This window comes from Acipenser ruthenus, chromosome 3 (assembly GCF_902713425.1).
Source record: "Acipenser ruthenus chromosome 3, fAciRut3.2 maternal haplotype, whole genome shotgun sequence".
Classification (NCBI taxonomy): Eukaryota; Metazoa; Chordata; class Actinopteri; order Acipenseriformes; family Acipenseridae; genus Acipenser; species Acipenser ruthenus.
Genome location: NC_081191.1, coordinates 68,369,603 through 68,385,116, shown reverse-complemented (window position 1 = coordinate 68,385,116; position 15,514 = coordinate 68,369,603). Strand labels below are relative to the sequence as shown.

At 35.4% G+C, this 15,514-nt stretch overlaps 1 protein-coding gene across 8 annotated transcripts in view; it reads right to left on the bottom strand.

Moving 5' to 3' along the window:
• Positions 1 to 15,514, bottom strand: part of LOC117394169 (receptor-type tyrosine-protein phosphatase mu-like) — a 296,513-nt gene that overhangs the window by 112,788 nt on the left and 168,211 nt on the right. For all 8 annotated transcript variants that reach the window (XM_059015556.1, XM_059015565.1, XM_059015574.1 and 5 more), the window contains exons 8-9: positions 6,090 to 6,398; positions 2,327 to 2,436 (exon numbers count right to left, since the gene is read on the bottom strand). In XM_059015556.1, coding sequence (XP_058871539.1) covers positions 2,327 to 2,436; positions 6,090 to 6,398 — 419 coding nt within the window. The remainder of the gene's footprint in view (positions 1 to 2,326; positions 2,437 to 6,089; positions 6,399 to 15,514) is intronic.

Here is a 15,514-nt window from a genome sequence, read left to right as displayed (position 1 = left end):
GAACGGCAGATAGCCTGGCCAGGCAGTAATTCTCTTCCATTAAGTAATATAGTTGTACGCAGTTGAACTGGAGTATTGAATGCTTAGTTTGTCAATTCTAGTTGTTAGGGCATTTACTAAAAGGTATTGCTTTACCTGTCAACTATGTTAAGATTTACAGTATTCGTTTCTCTCTGCACTTTCTCTTTCCTCCCTATTTTATTTCTTAATTGAGGGGTGGAGTTCCTACCAATGTTTACTCTGTTTCCTGTTGGTTGAAAAAGGGGAACTGCAGGGGGTACAGGAGAGATTGTTAAAGTTACCCCCACGTTTACTAGCTACCTGTGTGTTAGGCTGCTTTTTAGTTTACTGTGGCACTAGTGTATAGGCGTCTGTCCTTGTTAGCGTCTCGGTCCATGCATGCTTGCGCAGTGCTGGCATATATCACAAGGCTGGCTGTAAATCACGAGGTAAAACTAAATCAGCAACACTAATATCACTTGCTCTACCTGCATTATTTTCTTTCTGTTAGTTCACCCTGCAATTTATTTGTTTTGTTACTTAGTTTTTTCGCTTAGTTTTCTTTTGGTACTTTTTTTTCCCTCCTTCTTGTACATGGGGCATTTCTCTCTATTACCAGCAGAAGAAATCTGCAAAGTAGATTCCAGGAACGCCTGGGTGAGACCATTCCTTTTTGTTTATATTTCTCATACATTTGGATTATAAATGTTTGCATGGCCATGCAGATCGAGTATATCTAATTAAGGAACGTGGTGTTCACCACTGATTAAATCAAGCGTGGCTTTCAAGCAATCGTTTGTTTTTTTTTGTTTTTTTTTTCCTATTGTTTTTTGTGTGTGTGCTGCTGCATTCGTTTGGCTCTTTGGACAATATTGAATCTTCGTTTTCATAGCTGCTTCTTTCTTGTTTTTTTATTAAATGTTTATTTCTGATTTACCATAAAATAGTTTTATTGCAAGCTATATTAGTAAACTGTTTCTTTGGTTATGTGCAGTTATGTTCACTTTGTTATATTTTTTCAGTGCTGTTATTAAACATTGATTTTCTTGATCAATTCTACCAGTTCCCTTTCATTTCTTTATTGCTGTAGCTAATTAAATATTGGAGTTTGTTACAATACTTTTTTGATAAAGAAAAAAAAAATGTCTTGAACAGATTGAACAGAAGGAGATTGCATCTTTATGCAGTCAACCCTTCTGACATATGCGCTGTCAGACTTCCCTGGTGAAGCATTGCAACTTTCATCAAGCCCTGAAGCAGGTGAAGAAAGAATTGGGCATTGGACCAAATACCAAGGGTCATTGTTTCCTAGAAATGCTGAGACTTTTTAGCGACTGGATCACTGATGAAAAGGACAGAACTGGGCTTAAACTAATACCCTGAAGACTTTATGCTGTCATAAGGTGGACAGTTTTCTCATTTCAGGAGAGCACAAGATTCGGAGTGGAATTGCAGTGGAAAAGTAATGATGCATAAGCCCAGATGTGTATACCTTTGAAAATTGACAAATAAGAAATACATAGACATAATAATATGTATGTGCACATTGCAAGTAAATGCACATACTGCTGAATGACTGAAATGAACTACAATTTATTGTTATAGTATTATATTACATTGGTTGCATGCCAGACCTGACATATAGACATCTTCTGAACTTTACGTTTTAATACTTGTAAATATAAAAAGCCTAGGGATGAAAATAATTATATGAAACATGACATAAATGCACCTAAAGAGAGGGAACACCACATGGGTAAACATAACTCTCTCTTTAAGTAGGCTGATATAATGCATCGCAAAATACAAAATAAAAAGGAATTAAATTTCATTTTAGCAAGACGATTCAGTGGAGCAGAACACTGTTGATTTAGTTCTTGTTTGTTTTTTGCATTTGTCAATTTCTCTGACTGGTGAGAAATATGAATAGCGGACTGTGCATACCAGAATAAAGGTGAACTGTGATATTCTACTGACAGCTTGATTGGTTTAGAAATGTGTATTATTTTACTTCATTCTTCCTTAAATTGCAACTAGTAATTTTTATGGATTTATTTTCAGATTTAAAGAATTCAGCATTGAAGAGCTACACAGTGTCTGCATCAAAACTACATGGCATTAGTATACATGGATCCAAGATGAACTGAGTAAAGCAGACGTGGAAAAGCCATTTAGCTGCCTAAACCTCTCAAGTATTAGGGATAGCAATTTTTTATATGCATCAATTCAAAATAAGTATTGATGAAAGAGAAAAATAAAAGAAAAACATATTCATAAGATCGGACAGTTACAGAGACAAACAGGAGCTTCCTTCTGCGTGATTTACCTCATAGAGTGTGATAATGCCATAAGTCTGAGCTGGCTCTCTCCACTGCAGGTAGATCTTTTCTTCAAACATGCTTCCCTGGATAGATTCTAGAGGCACTTCACCGGGCACTGATAAAGAAGTGAACATTTAAAGAAGTTCATTGTAACCCTAATACATTCCACACCTAGGACAGCAGGACTGCTTGATTCCCAAATTGAATGCAATAATGTTTCAATTCACTCCACAGAAAAACAAACAAAAAACAATTGTCCTACTCCCTCTGTTAACATCTCCTTTTCATCATGTATGATTGGAAAGTAACTTTGAGTTGCAGGGTGGTCAAAGGAAATATAGCGATGGCCTAAAGTTTTGCATCACCCTATAAAATTAACTGAAGTCAAATGAAACCTGCTGAATAATGTTACGTTAACATATTGAATTACTTACCGCTTTGTAGATTTCCATATACTTAACGAAAAACTGACAACAATTGAAAAATGTGACATTTCGAAATCTAACATGAAATACAGTCCTGCGTTATACCGCCCCCCCCTTTATAATGCCACCTTTGCATACCGCCAGCTATTCTCTCTGAACAAATGTCACCAATATAAAAACAGTGATCTTTGTACCCGTTATATCGCCACCCCGCTGTCCGCCATCCGCCAACTTCCCAAGCCAAGCAAACGTAAATAAAAGCATTGTAGTTTCCCTCCTTGTAGTGCCAGTGAAATAATCATGGCCAATCAAAGCAACAAAGTTATGCAGTTAAGCTTTGACTCGCTTTGCTAATTCGTTGTTAACTGAACGTTTATAGCAATGTCATCAACATTCCTGCTCCCAAAGCAAAACAGAAAGTACAAAATGGTGAGTCGGCCCGACATTTAACACCAGAAATGTTTGGAAATGTTTTCTCTCCTAAGTGAGGTATATATTGTTAATTGAAGGACAATTGGAGACATTGTAATGGATAAAAACAAATGTCTTATCTTGATGGAACGGGTTGATTTGTTCAACCTGAAAAAGGCTTGATGCAGTCTAAAATAAGTGACTTTTATAAACCACAGTAAAAAAAAAAAAAAAAGAGTACGGTAAGAGGTTTGTTTACGTGCAAGTTTTGCACAAATGAAGGCTGACTTAAACTAAAGCATCAGTTTTGTAAACAACAGAATTTTTTTTTTTTTTTTTTTTTACTTTTAGTTTTTTAAAAAAGTGTTTACCTGTACATATTCAACATTTCTTTTAACTGCTTAAAAAAAGAATGCTGTTGAGCTTAAAATGCTTTGTGAAATAAATAGATGGCATCGTTCAGTGGGGGATAGTATTCAGCAGGCTTACAGTCATTTCACAAACACTAAAGTTCAAATGACCAATACAGTAAAAAAAAAAAAAAAACGCTTTGTTTTTATGGAATTGTTGTTTGGGTGATTTGACACTAAATGAGTGTTCATTTTTTATTAGTTTTTATTTTTAAGTATAAACAGTTCCTCAAAAGTAACCATGTATGTTTCATACAGATAGGAAAAGATAATAAAATGACACTACTGTTGTAAAGCAGGTCTACTAGTGATGCTTTATCATCTAGTACTGTAGTTTTAAAAAAAGACTAATGTTTTATTAAAATGGCTTGGAGATACCGTAATTGTATAACAAAAAAAAAAAAGTTTGAATTTATTGCAAAAATAGAAGGTTGTGCGTGTGTGCGTGTTTTTTTTATTTTTTACCCTCATTATAACGCCTGTCACACGGCTGGCTGAGTGGTGATGTCAGAACCAGTAAATGAATAACACAGACAGGACGGATGAAATTTTAAATGCGCTTGCTTGCGCCGGTTTATTGTAAATAAAAGGTTTGAACAAAACACAACACAGGACACGGCACTTGCGGCCAAAATAAATATACAAACAAAATGAACAGACTCTAACAAACAGGGACGAACACTAAACAAACACGTACCGTGCTGGTCCTCCAGCACCACGTAGCAATTGCTAATCTTTCTCTCCTCACACTCTCCCGTTCCTTCGCCCTGAACACACAACCCTGAGTGAGTAAAACGTGCATCTATATATACAATTGTGCTGGGATTCAATTACCAATTAATTATTCACTTGAATCCCAGCACGTGAACTAATCTGTGAAAACCCCGTGTTCACATATTAAAGTACTTTAAATGCACGTGAAGTGCAATCCCCATGCCTAAATACAATTAACATTTGAAACACTCGTGCTCATTACCCAGATTATATCCTGTGTACCAACTACAATACACCAACATTAACACACCACACGCAACATATAACACACAAATACACACAGGGGCGGGGCACATTGCCACACGCCACCCTCGCTTATTGCCTGTTTTTGCCCATGTCCCTTACCAGGCGCTATAAAGAGGGTTGACTGCACTGTACTACTATTATGGCTTCCGGCAAACTTTTGCGATATCATTTTGTAGTTTCTTTGATTACATGATGTCAAATAAAAGATCTAAATGATGTTCATACAGTTTTTCTTTTTAATTATGTCTCAATCGTAAAATTCTAGGTGATGCTAAAATTTTGTCCATAGCTGTTCGCTTATCACATGGAATTTGATGTTCTGATGTACAGGGGTCACAGCTTTTGAGTGACACCCTTCATAGTTGATGTATTATATGAGAAATATGCACACAGTGGCCTTGCATCTTGCCTTACTTTTTACATGTTTCATATAGATTTTCATGAAGATCTGACTTTGCTTAAGAACAAGAAGTTATTTTCGTATTTCTCCTAATCCATCAACAGATAGTGACATTTTGACCCTGTCCACACTGTCCCTTTAAACCATCTTAAAAGTGCTAAACTACACCATATTTGAGAACCGGACTCAAGACCACCTCAGGGGGTAGTCTCGAGTCCGGTTCTAAATTAGATCGCATCAGGTAGTGCGGTTTATCAGAAGTGTGGACGCTGTAATACCGAAATACATTTTTTGTGTATCCTCCAATATCACAAAATGCTTTCTGATATGTTTTGGCGCGTGAACATTACAAATACAGAACTCAGAATAGGTGCATGAAGGAGTTGAGAACCACTATCAAAACTGCTGTACCATTTTTAGGCTTATGTTGTAAAATGGTGGCTCGTGGAGCGACAGAATAAAATTCATATTTGTGGCATGTTGACGGAGCCTATGCAAAGCTTGCCTATGGTGCGGCCGTTGCTGCGTTCTCCATCACTGATACCTGGTGTTTTTAAGAAACAAACCCATAACGTTCATGCTAAGAAGTGCAATGTCTTCCGTGGGCACGGGCTCCACATTTGCAAGGTTGTAAACAGACAGTGCATGGTGGGATACTATCGTATTAAGTCCCACAGTCCACTGTGCTGCTAGGAACTGTAACCAAACTATTTTAATAGTGTTTGTACGCAATAAGCCCGACCAAACATAATCGGTTATGTTGTGTGGACAGGGCCTTTGTTTTGCATGTGGTGTTAGAGTGTCTAGATCCGTACAGAAACAGAATGGCATTTAAGCATTTGTACAATTTGTGGCTATACCTTAGTTTGGTCAAGGTTGTTTTTCTAATTTGGCAGGAGTAACTACTGTGACTCTCTAATAATGTATGACTGACCTTCTCTCAAATAAACCTTTGTCAGAACATTAAAAGATGAAGTCCATTATATCTACGAAATAAATCTACGAGAAATACCAACATGAATAAAAATAGAAGCTTTCTTATTAAAAGCAAGTAATTTACAAGGAAGTTCAACTTAAATCAACATTAAATAAACATACTCACCATCTTCATCGGTCAGGACCCCAAATTCCTGGCTCTCCTTCCTGCCCTCAGGGTTCATGAGCACCAGCTTAACGCTGACATTGGTGTAGGGAGACAGCTCCCTGATGGTGTGTTGAGGGAAGTGGCTGTTTGTTTCATAGCACACTTCTTCCCTGACCTCCTCTTTTGTTCCCACCTGGTAGCGATAGTGGACAGTGAGGTTGTAGCTGTTGCAACGGGTCACGTTGTACCCAAAAGGTTCCCAGCGGACGGTGATTTGCTTGGACTTTATATCCACCACTTCCAGCTTCCGTGGACCATGCATGGGATCTTAGAAGAAAACAAAGACATATTTCAGAGCTGGTCTGACACCAAAAGCTTGACTTCACTTCAAATGGGAGACATTTAGATGATAGGGGCTTGAAGGTAGTTCACTCTGAGCTTAATGCCCAGTTTTCATGGGAAACTAAATCTTTTTTTTTTGTTACCAAAAAACATCCTCCCAAAAAACAACAACAAACTGTAACATTCAATCTCCTTTTATTTACCATTATATTGTATGACTTCTCAGCAAAACCAACTGAGTAGGATCACCTGGGTCATACTGGCTTATGAATACAAGTGCAAAATCATTTCCCTTAGGAGTGCAGTGTGTGTCATACCCACAGCTCAGTCAGATAGCTCCTTTACAATCCCCCCCAACAGTGCCTGCAGCATATTTCATCCCCTCCTGACTGCCAGCTTTAGCTGACTTCCAAGCACTGAAGCCTGACAGTTGCTGTGCTGATCCAAGGGACCTGCAAGCCCATATTCCAGCCTCTGGCACTTTAACATCACATTTAATCAGTGATCCTTGTTGCTTCTACATTTGGCTCTGTTCAAGGGGCCAGAAAATAGAGTAATATGATCAATTTCCATTCCAGGTTCAATTCACAGTCCATTTCTCTGGAACTTTACCTCCCATTACAACTTACAGGACTCTGGGAGACATTTAAGAGTAATTTTAGGGTACTAGCATTGATATTTAAAAATTCCGAGGCTGGATGGGAAATGTAAGCTTTTCAGGTTTTCAATTTGTTTTCTCTGTGTATAGGGAATATACACAAATAAAAACACACCAAGAAAACAAAGCAAAACAATGAGAAGCATTGATTTATGCACTGGTTTAAAAACTAGTTTTATACAAAATCCCCCATAAAACGCTGGTATGTGACAACAACTTTTCCTTTGTATTAAAATACAATGCCAAAACCAACAAATCATTTGGAGGAATAGCCTCTGAGACTGTGCCCACTCGCTTAATAGCAATTCTGTTGTTAACAGGACTATCTGTCTTTTAATACTTCAGCATTACTGTAGAAGGAAAAGGTGAAGATGCTAAGATACTTAATATCAATATTAACAGATGTCTTGGAAGATATTTTGATGCTCGCTTATAGTATGCCCTGTAATTCAGACCACCCTAATAAGTTTACGGTAAATAGTCCGTGTCTGATGCCTTTCATCGCAGGTCTCTTTTTTTGAGTATCGAATTACATTTGTGGCACACTGACTTGCATCATAATTTAGTTTAGTTCAGCAACCCTCTTTGTTAACAAATTCAACATCTTGCATCATCTCTCCTGTTCTGCCTATGTGTTTTTACTGATACTTTTACAGCACCATACATATCTAGCATCTGTCCAACTAAAGATAACACAATACTGCCTCTGAATCATGATGGGTTATTATTTCAAGGAGCAATCACTAAGGCCCTTGATAAGCTTGGGCACACATTTTGACTCTGTTTTAAAAGTAAGCCTACAGTAAAGACTGAGCTTTGTAGTGCACCTTTGTTCACTTTCATTGTTTACAGTAAATGGAAAAAGTTGAGTATTTTCATCCATCTTAATCTTCAGTAACCTGCATTTGTTTTGTAAACTGATATAAAACCCTTGGAAGATTAGTGTTACTGGGAATAGTTTTGAACATGTAATTAACTTTCTGCTACAGTCTCTGATATTTGTAATTAGCACAATGTCCTAATTTGAATAAGGTTGGAATGATTAGTATATTTTTGCTAATAAACACAAAAGCATATTTTGTGAATCCCATGGAGACTAAGTTGCAAGCTAGGCGTTGTCTAATACATTTATAAAAGCTGCAAATCATATTACTGAAAAACTCAGAGGGCACAGAGGTTATGTAATTTGGGAATTGTTAAATGGTAAGGCTAATGTTAATTTGCATACAGAAATTAGTTAAATTAGGGCAAATGCTTTAAATGGTGGTTTACAATAAAGCAAAGGATCATCAGGAGATTTGGATGTAAACCAATGAACACAATGTCCTAACATGGATTTGTTTTTTAATACACATTGTATTTATCTCAATGAAACATGGGCTGACAGAACATCAGTTTCTTTATAAAACCAATGGCAATATGTTATCGCATATACTTTATTTTTAATTCAACTATTGGAGACATAACTTTTCATCACAATGTACTACTGTATGTATTATCGCAAGCAAAATGATCATTTAGCACTATCTCAAATTAATTTATAGATATCTCTAAATATTTTAAGATATCTCTAAATTATTTCCAGAGAGCTTTAAACATTTGAAGATATCTTCAATTATTTAATGATATCTCTAAATAATTTTAAGATATCTAAAATACATTTAGAGATACCTCTAAAATGATTTGCAGATATCTTTAAATGTAGCTTGAAATGAGATCTCCAAAATGCATTTTCAGATATCTTTAAATCATTTTAAAATATCTCAAAATGTTTTTGAGATATCTTTAAATACTTTTCAGATATCTCTAAATCATTTAGAGATATCTCTAAACAACTTACTGTTCATTTAAAGATATCTCTAAATCATTTAAAGATATCTTGAAATAACTTCATGTTCATTTAGAGATATCCCTAAATCATTTAGCGATACCTCTAAATAACTTCCTGTTCATTTCGAGATATCTCTAAATGGACAGGCAGTCCATTCAAAACATAGAGCATTTTCACAGGAAGTCATTTAGAGATATCTGCAAATGACTTCCTGTTCATTTCAAGATAGCGCTAAAGGATTCAGAGATATCTCCAAATGAACAGTAAGCTATTTTGAGATATCTCTAAATGATTTAGAGACATCTCTAAATGAACAGGAAGTTATTTTGAGATATCTTCAAATAATTTAGAGATATCTTTAAATATGGAAACCATGTGGATTTTGCTATCATGGTACGACAAACTGTAATTTGGAGATATCTTAGAATGAGGACGATATCTCTAAATTACTTCCTGTTCATTTAATCATATCTTGAAATCATTTGAAGATATCTCAAAATAACTTCCTGTTCATTTAAATGAACAGGAAGTCATTTATATGTATCTTCAAATGATTGAGATATCTTTAAAACCCGAATTTTATGATCTCTCTAAATGACAGTTAGTCGTACCATGCTAGCAAAATCTACGTGGTTTCCATATTATTTAAAGATATCTGTAAATCAATTTGAGATATCTTTTTAGATATCTTTATTTCATTTTTAGATATCTCTAATTGATTTACAGATACCTTAAAATTAATTTTAGATATCTTAAACTGCACAATTAAAGATATCTGTAATTCAATTTGAGATATCTTGAAATGTTTTATAGATATCTCTAAATGATAATTTGGCTTGCCATATCTGTATACGTGATGTATTATGTACATGGTTCGTACACTATTTCCCCAACTGAAATCAAGGACTTTCAAGCACTTTTCATGACCTCACACATTCTAATTTCAAGGACCAAAAAATAACGTCATGGTACAATGCACAAGCGTTTCACAGTCAAAACACAATAACTAAAACTATAGTGGTGGTGACAAAAAAACTGTCAAATCATCCAAAAACAACATTAACACAAAATAGTTACAACTTCTAGCGCTGGATAGCTTGCAACTGCGGTCGGGAGCGTAGAAGAAGTGAGTTGACTTCCATTAGTTGAGACTTTACATAGCCAGGTCCCACGGCTCCCCTCCCCAACATACATACATATCAGAGGATCAGGCGTTTTACCAACTAAGCCAGACCACAGTATCAGATTCTCCTGAAAGCACGTCTGTACTCTGTGATGCATCTCTCCACACTAACTTGTAAACAGCATAACAGTACCACAAAAGCGACATCATCACGAGTGTGCCGTGGCTTAAAGGCAGAGACCAACAAATAGGATCATTACAAACTGCTAAAACAACAACGTAGGACTGTATTAAATTACTAATATTTAACACTGCACGACCGCTTTTAATTACAGATCCGGTTAACAAATTAAACCCAATTATTTAACCACTTACACTAAAGGCATCTGATTGCAAAATATTATTAATATATAATAATAATATATATTATTAATATATAATTTTATTTTGGGAAGCACCCTCTATAACTTAAAAAATATCTGACAAGCATCTGACACGATTTATGAATAAATACGGTTCATATTATTTCAATACTGTAATTGCAGAAGCAGACTTAGTATATTCGATTGAAATAAATAACAGGCACTCACTGTTTAATTGGCATTTTTTAATGTTGTCAGAAGTTTGTAGATTTTAGCTTGAAAGGAAGTGAGGTCTCGCTGTTTCTTTAGCAGTTCCCTTCATGCTGTTGGATTTACTAATCCACGTTAAGTGTCCTGTTGATTCTGCTTTCTCAGCAAATTCGTCAGCAAATTCGTCATTCGATTTTTGTTTCTGACATAAAGGGCATCAACTCTGTCATTCATTTCATAATCTTTGATTCTTGCGGGTGACGCAGTCACTTTCACTTCCATAAACTTTCCGAACTGCCGAAGTACATCGTCACACTTACTCTCACTTACTCTTTTGGCATCCAATAAGATCTTCAAAATTGTCTTCATATTTTCGCAGTGCTTATCTCTAGCAGAGAACATAAGCCTTGCATCTAGGGCAGACATGCTTCTCACAAGAGCATATTTGATAGACGATTTCTCCAATAAATTTAGCCACAATCTTGACCAGAGCAGTTTTGCGTTCCGTTTTAAATTCAAGAACTCTAAGTTCACTGACTTTTTTGACCGTTGACAAATCTTTTAAAACGCTTTCTGCAACAAAGCCCACTTCTACCTTTTTGAAGTCGCACCAATTTTCCTTTTTTACTGGATCCACTTTCATGAGCTTAACAACCATTGTGGCTTCTTTAATAACATCAGATCTAACAAATCTTTGCATGAAACCCTTTGATAACACGTTGCATATAATTTCAAAGGAAAGGCAGCATATGCTTACCAGTCTGGTAGGCAGTAAGGAAGGGTGCGATTTGTTTATCGGAGTCAGTTTTTAATTTATTTTGAAGCAAATAAAAAAACTTCCAGTTTACATTTGGACCATCCATTGACAACTGAAGGAATTTGCGTAGATTTATTTTTTTCAACTCTCTCACTAAACTTCTCGAGCATTGTGTTGGCAGTGGGGTGGCCTAAAAATTGGGACCCATAATATCGTGTGACTACTTTGCCGTTTTCCCACAGGCGAATATGTATATCCATTTGCTTGGATTGAAACTTATGATTCAGACTCTCATCAAATAACAAGACAAACTGACCTGCTTTGCCAATTTGCTCTGATAACATTGACATGAAGTAGGGAGCAATACCACAAAGGTAAGCACATTTCCATTCTCCACAAGAACTTTTGCTTAAAACAAAGCTTTAAACAGACTATTAGGTCCTTCACATGATTTGTATGAGTAGTGGTTTTTAGTAACGTTCAAAGCCCATAATATTTCTGACTTTAAGGTATCTGCTTTGGTTAGAAAAGACAACACTGTCCCAGAGGCACCCGAACCTGAAGTTCTAGTAGAAGGCCTACTGTTACTGTTGCTTAAGGATGCGGCTACACTCAGCAATTTTACTGATGAGCCAAAGTAATCTTTAATGTTCACTGCACTACCCTCACTGGCTTTTAGATCTCAATGTTTTTGCCCTTGCATGTGGCTTTTTAGCACCGATTCGTTCATGTTGCTGATATCGAAGCTTTTCATATAATACCGACATCGTGCTTTATGTTGATCACTTTTGTCTTTCTGCAGCCAGTCACTGTAGATCTTGTTTTCAAGCAACACTTCATTAAAATGGCACTTTCCTGGCATTATCTACTGCTTTTTGACGATGGCACTCAAAAACTACACACAGCTATTCAGTTTAGCCTACTAAACCGTTATAATTTCCCACTAGCTCTGTCGAGCACAACACACAAGAATACACTTGAGTGACAAGGCGGTGAGCCAATCGAAAAGCACGAACAGTGCGAAATCACGTAAGGTCATATCCGATATATTTGTGGGGGCCGGACTTTAAAAATGTGGAATGTGGTTCAAGTACATAAAAAAAGTAACATGTTTTTTTTTTTTTAAATTCCATGACTTTCCATGACCCTATAATAAAATACCAGTTTTCCAGGATATTCCAGGACTGGATATTGTTAAAACCGTTTTCCAGGACTTTCCATGTTTTCAAGCACCTATACGAACCCTGTATGTATATGTTATATAAAATGTGTGTGGTGAGGAATACACTTACTAAATGTTCCAATAGCTATGTTTACAATGACATGTGGCACTCAGAATGGAGTTCTTTTTTCTACTAATTTGATGTCATCACACTGCAATCATACTATACTTCTGTAGCTTTTGAAAATACACATTGCAAGCGAAAGGAAAGGGAGTTTGCTCATCTACATGTGGACTTCTTTAATGTAAAAGTGAAATGAAAAGGAATGGGAATTAAAGAACTAGAAAAGTTAGTAAAATTGAAATAAACAATATAAAGAGAAATTGTAGAATGCCTGTCTTTATCTTGAACAAACTAATTAATTACTGTTTTGATAGTGTTTTTTTTTTTTTCAAATGCAAATAAGCCTGATTACCTTTTTGTTCTGTTGAAAGTTGTCAGTAGTTTAAATGTTCAATGTGAAAAAATAAAAGTATAATGATTGGTCTTCAACAGTAAATGTTTTACGGGGAAAAATGTTTCTCACTGCCAATTTCTTCAGGGTCCACCCATTTTACAATCTGCTCATGCCTGTAGGCATTGTATTGTACACAGTTTTGCTTATTTTCCAATTAAATTGATAATGGGACATATGTAGTCTCAAAAGCTTGTGCACATATATATTTTATTACATACTATATATATATATATATATATATATATATATATATATATATATATATATACACACACACACACACACTAATATATATTGCCACCTTATACAGTATAACCAATATACAATACAATGGTAAAATATAGTACTGTATAAACAGTAAATGCACAGTATTAGAAGGAACAAAACCAAGGCAAACTTTACTGTTGAAATTCATTGTACTATGGTAAATTTAATTTAACACAACAGGAAAAAAAAAGAAATCCATCCAAGCCAACAATATTTGAATCCTCCGCATCCTTAAAATAAAAGCCTCAAAAATGGAATCAATCAGTCATTACATAATAACAGGTAAAGACTGTGCTATTTATTTATTTTAAAAACATAAATAAATTGAACCCTGAAATCAAATAAAAATAACAATTCCATTCAGTAGGATTAATATAATACTAAAACAATATTAGAATAATACTAAAACACAGACCATAATGCAATGTGCTACAATTGTGTTACATGGACTGGAGAAAGATGTGAGAACTGAAGACCCCAAAGTAAGCTCCTTTGTAAAGCAGCATTTACTAACAAACAAACAATTCAAGTGTACTGTGTTGAGCGGCCAGCAGGTTACCAAAGAGACATGAAAGCTACACTAACTGGGTTCCACTACAACCTTCAAATGAACTCTTTTTGACACAATTTCAGTGTGACTAAAGTACATCCCTACCCGCTTTCTCTAATACTACATGATAACATGGTGCAGGGTGGGTAGGTAGGCTTTATACTCCATTAAACAAATTTGGTACACCCAAACGTGACAGAATGAGGCTAAAACTTGTATGTGTCTATAGTCAAGTGACACCAAAAAAGCTGTAACAGTAATAGAAACACTATTCTATTTATTAACAAATATTAAAAGGACAAATCTGATTCATAATTCTGACCTTGAAACTTCTTCTCCTGGATTGTCAGGAAAATAAAATCCATTAGCATATACTCGAAGAAAAGATGTCAAACTTGACAAGTGGGCATTGGATAAAGCAAATTGTCACATTTGAAGGGGCTTTTATATAACCAGAGTTGAACAGCCTCAATTCATTGAATGCACTGTCTGTTTTTTTTACATTGAGTGTACAAAGTCTGCCTCCCTTCCTCTGCTCTCACTCTGGAGACAAAGCACAATAACTAAAAAAAAATAATAATAACCTGAGACAGAATGACAGTTCAAGATGGTAAAACAAAGAAAAGAAAATATTGATAATACCGTTTAAAAATGTGTATTCATTTTGAATGCAGCCCTGACGTCAATGACCAATTTTACACACACTCAAAAACCAGAACACCTACAGGTGACAATTTAGTCAAAATCTGCTTCCTTATGTCACCTTCATATGTGTCTGATCATGCAGTTCTGATTTAATGTGCTCTAAAGTGCAATAGAAGAATTGTTTTGGAAATGCACACATAATCAGATAAAGGACAAAGTGTGAAAAAAGAGAGTCCAATTATGCCTGTTTAAAGTTAATCCCTAATTTACAGTATCTGTGTATTTCTAGAATATATATTGATGGACAGGTAGAAATACAGACAAATAGACAGATTAGAAAGATGCTCATAATATACCCTTTCCATAACTCCCAGCATTTTGACATCTGAATTTGCAACAGAAACTAACATATTACAGTTACCATCCATATCATGTTCAAATCTAGCCCTATGTATCTGTAGGTGTAAGGTAACCTGAAAGTGAATGAAGGGAAAAATGTCACCATGCTACTTAAAAAGACAAGTGTTTATCAAAAGCAGCAAATTGTGGAATGTTGTAATCACTCAAATGAAAGAACATATTTTCTAAACAAGGCAACAATTTCCAGTTTGTGTATTTAAACAAAAAATCCTGCCATACCCCTTTAGATCTTAAAACAACTGGTGTTGTGATTATTAAATAGTCTACAGAGACAACAATGGAAGTTGATGAAAGGTGTAAACCATAAAGTACACAGAAAGGAAACAAATCATTGGATCATTGTGGCATTTAATGCATCATGTATATTTTAATCTCTACATATCCATTTCAAAGATTGGTCTGCACAAAAGCAAAGAAATGCAAATTGAAATGTACACAATAGTAAAGGGCAAAAACAAGTTTTAGCTTGCTTGAAGAAGAGCATCTTCTCCACTTATTCATACTCTTTTAGGAATAAGAACCAGAAAAAATAGAATAGCCCAAACTCTCAATTTGCGGAACTATCTGTTAGCCGCAGTCACTAAACAACAATTACACT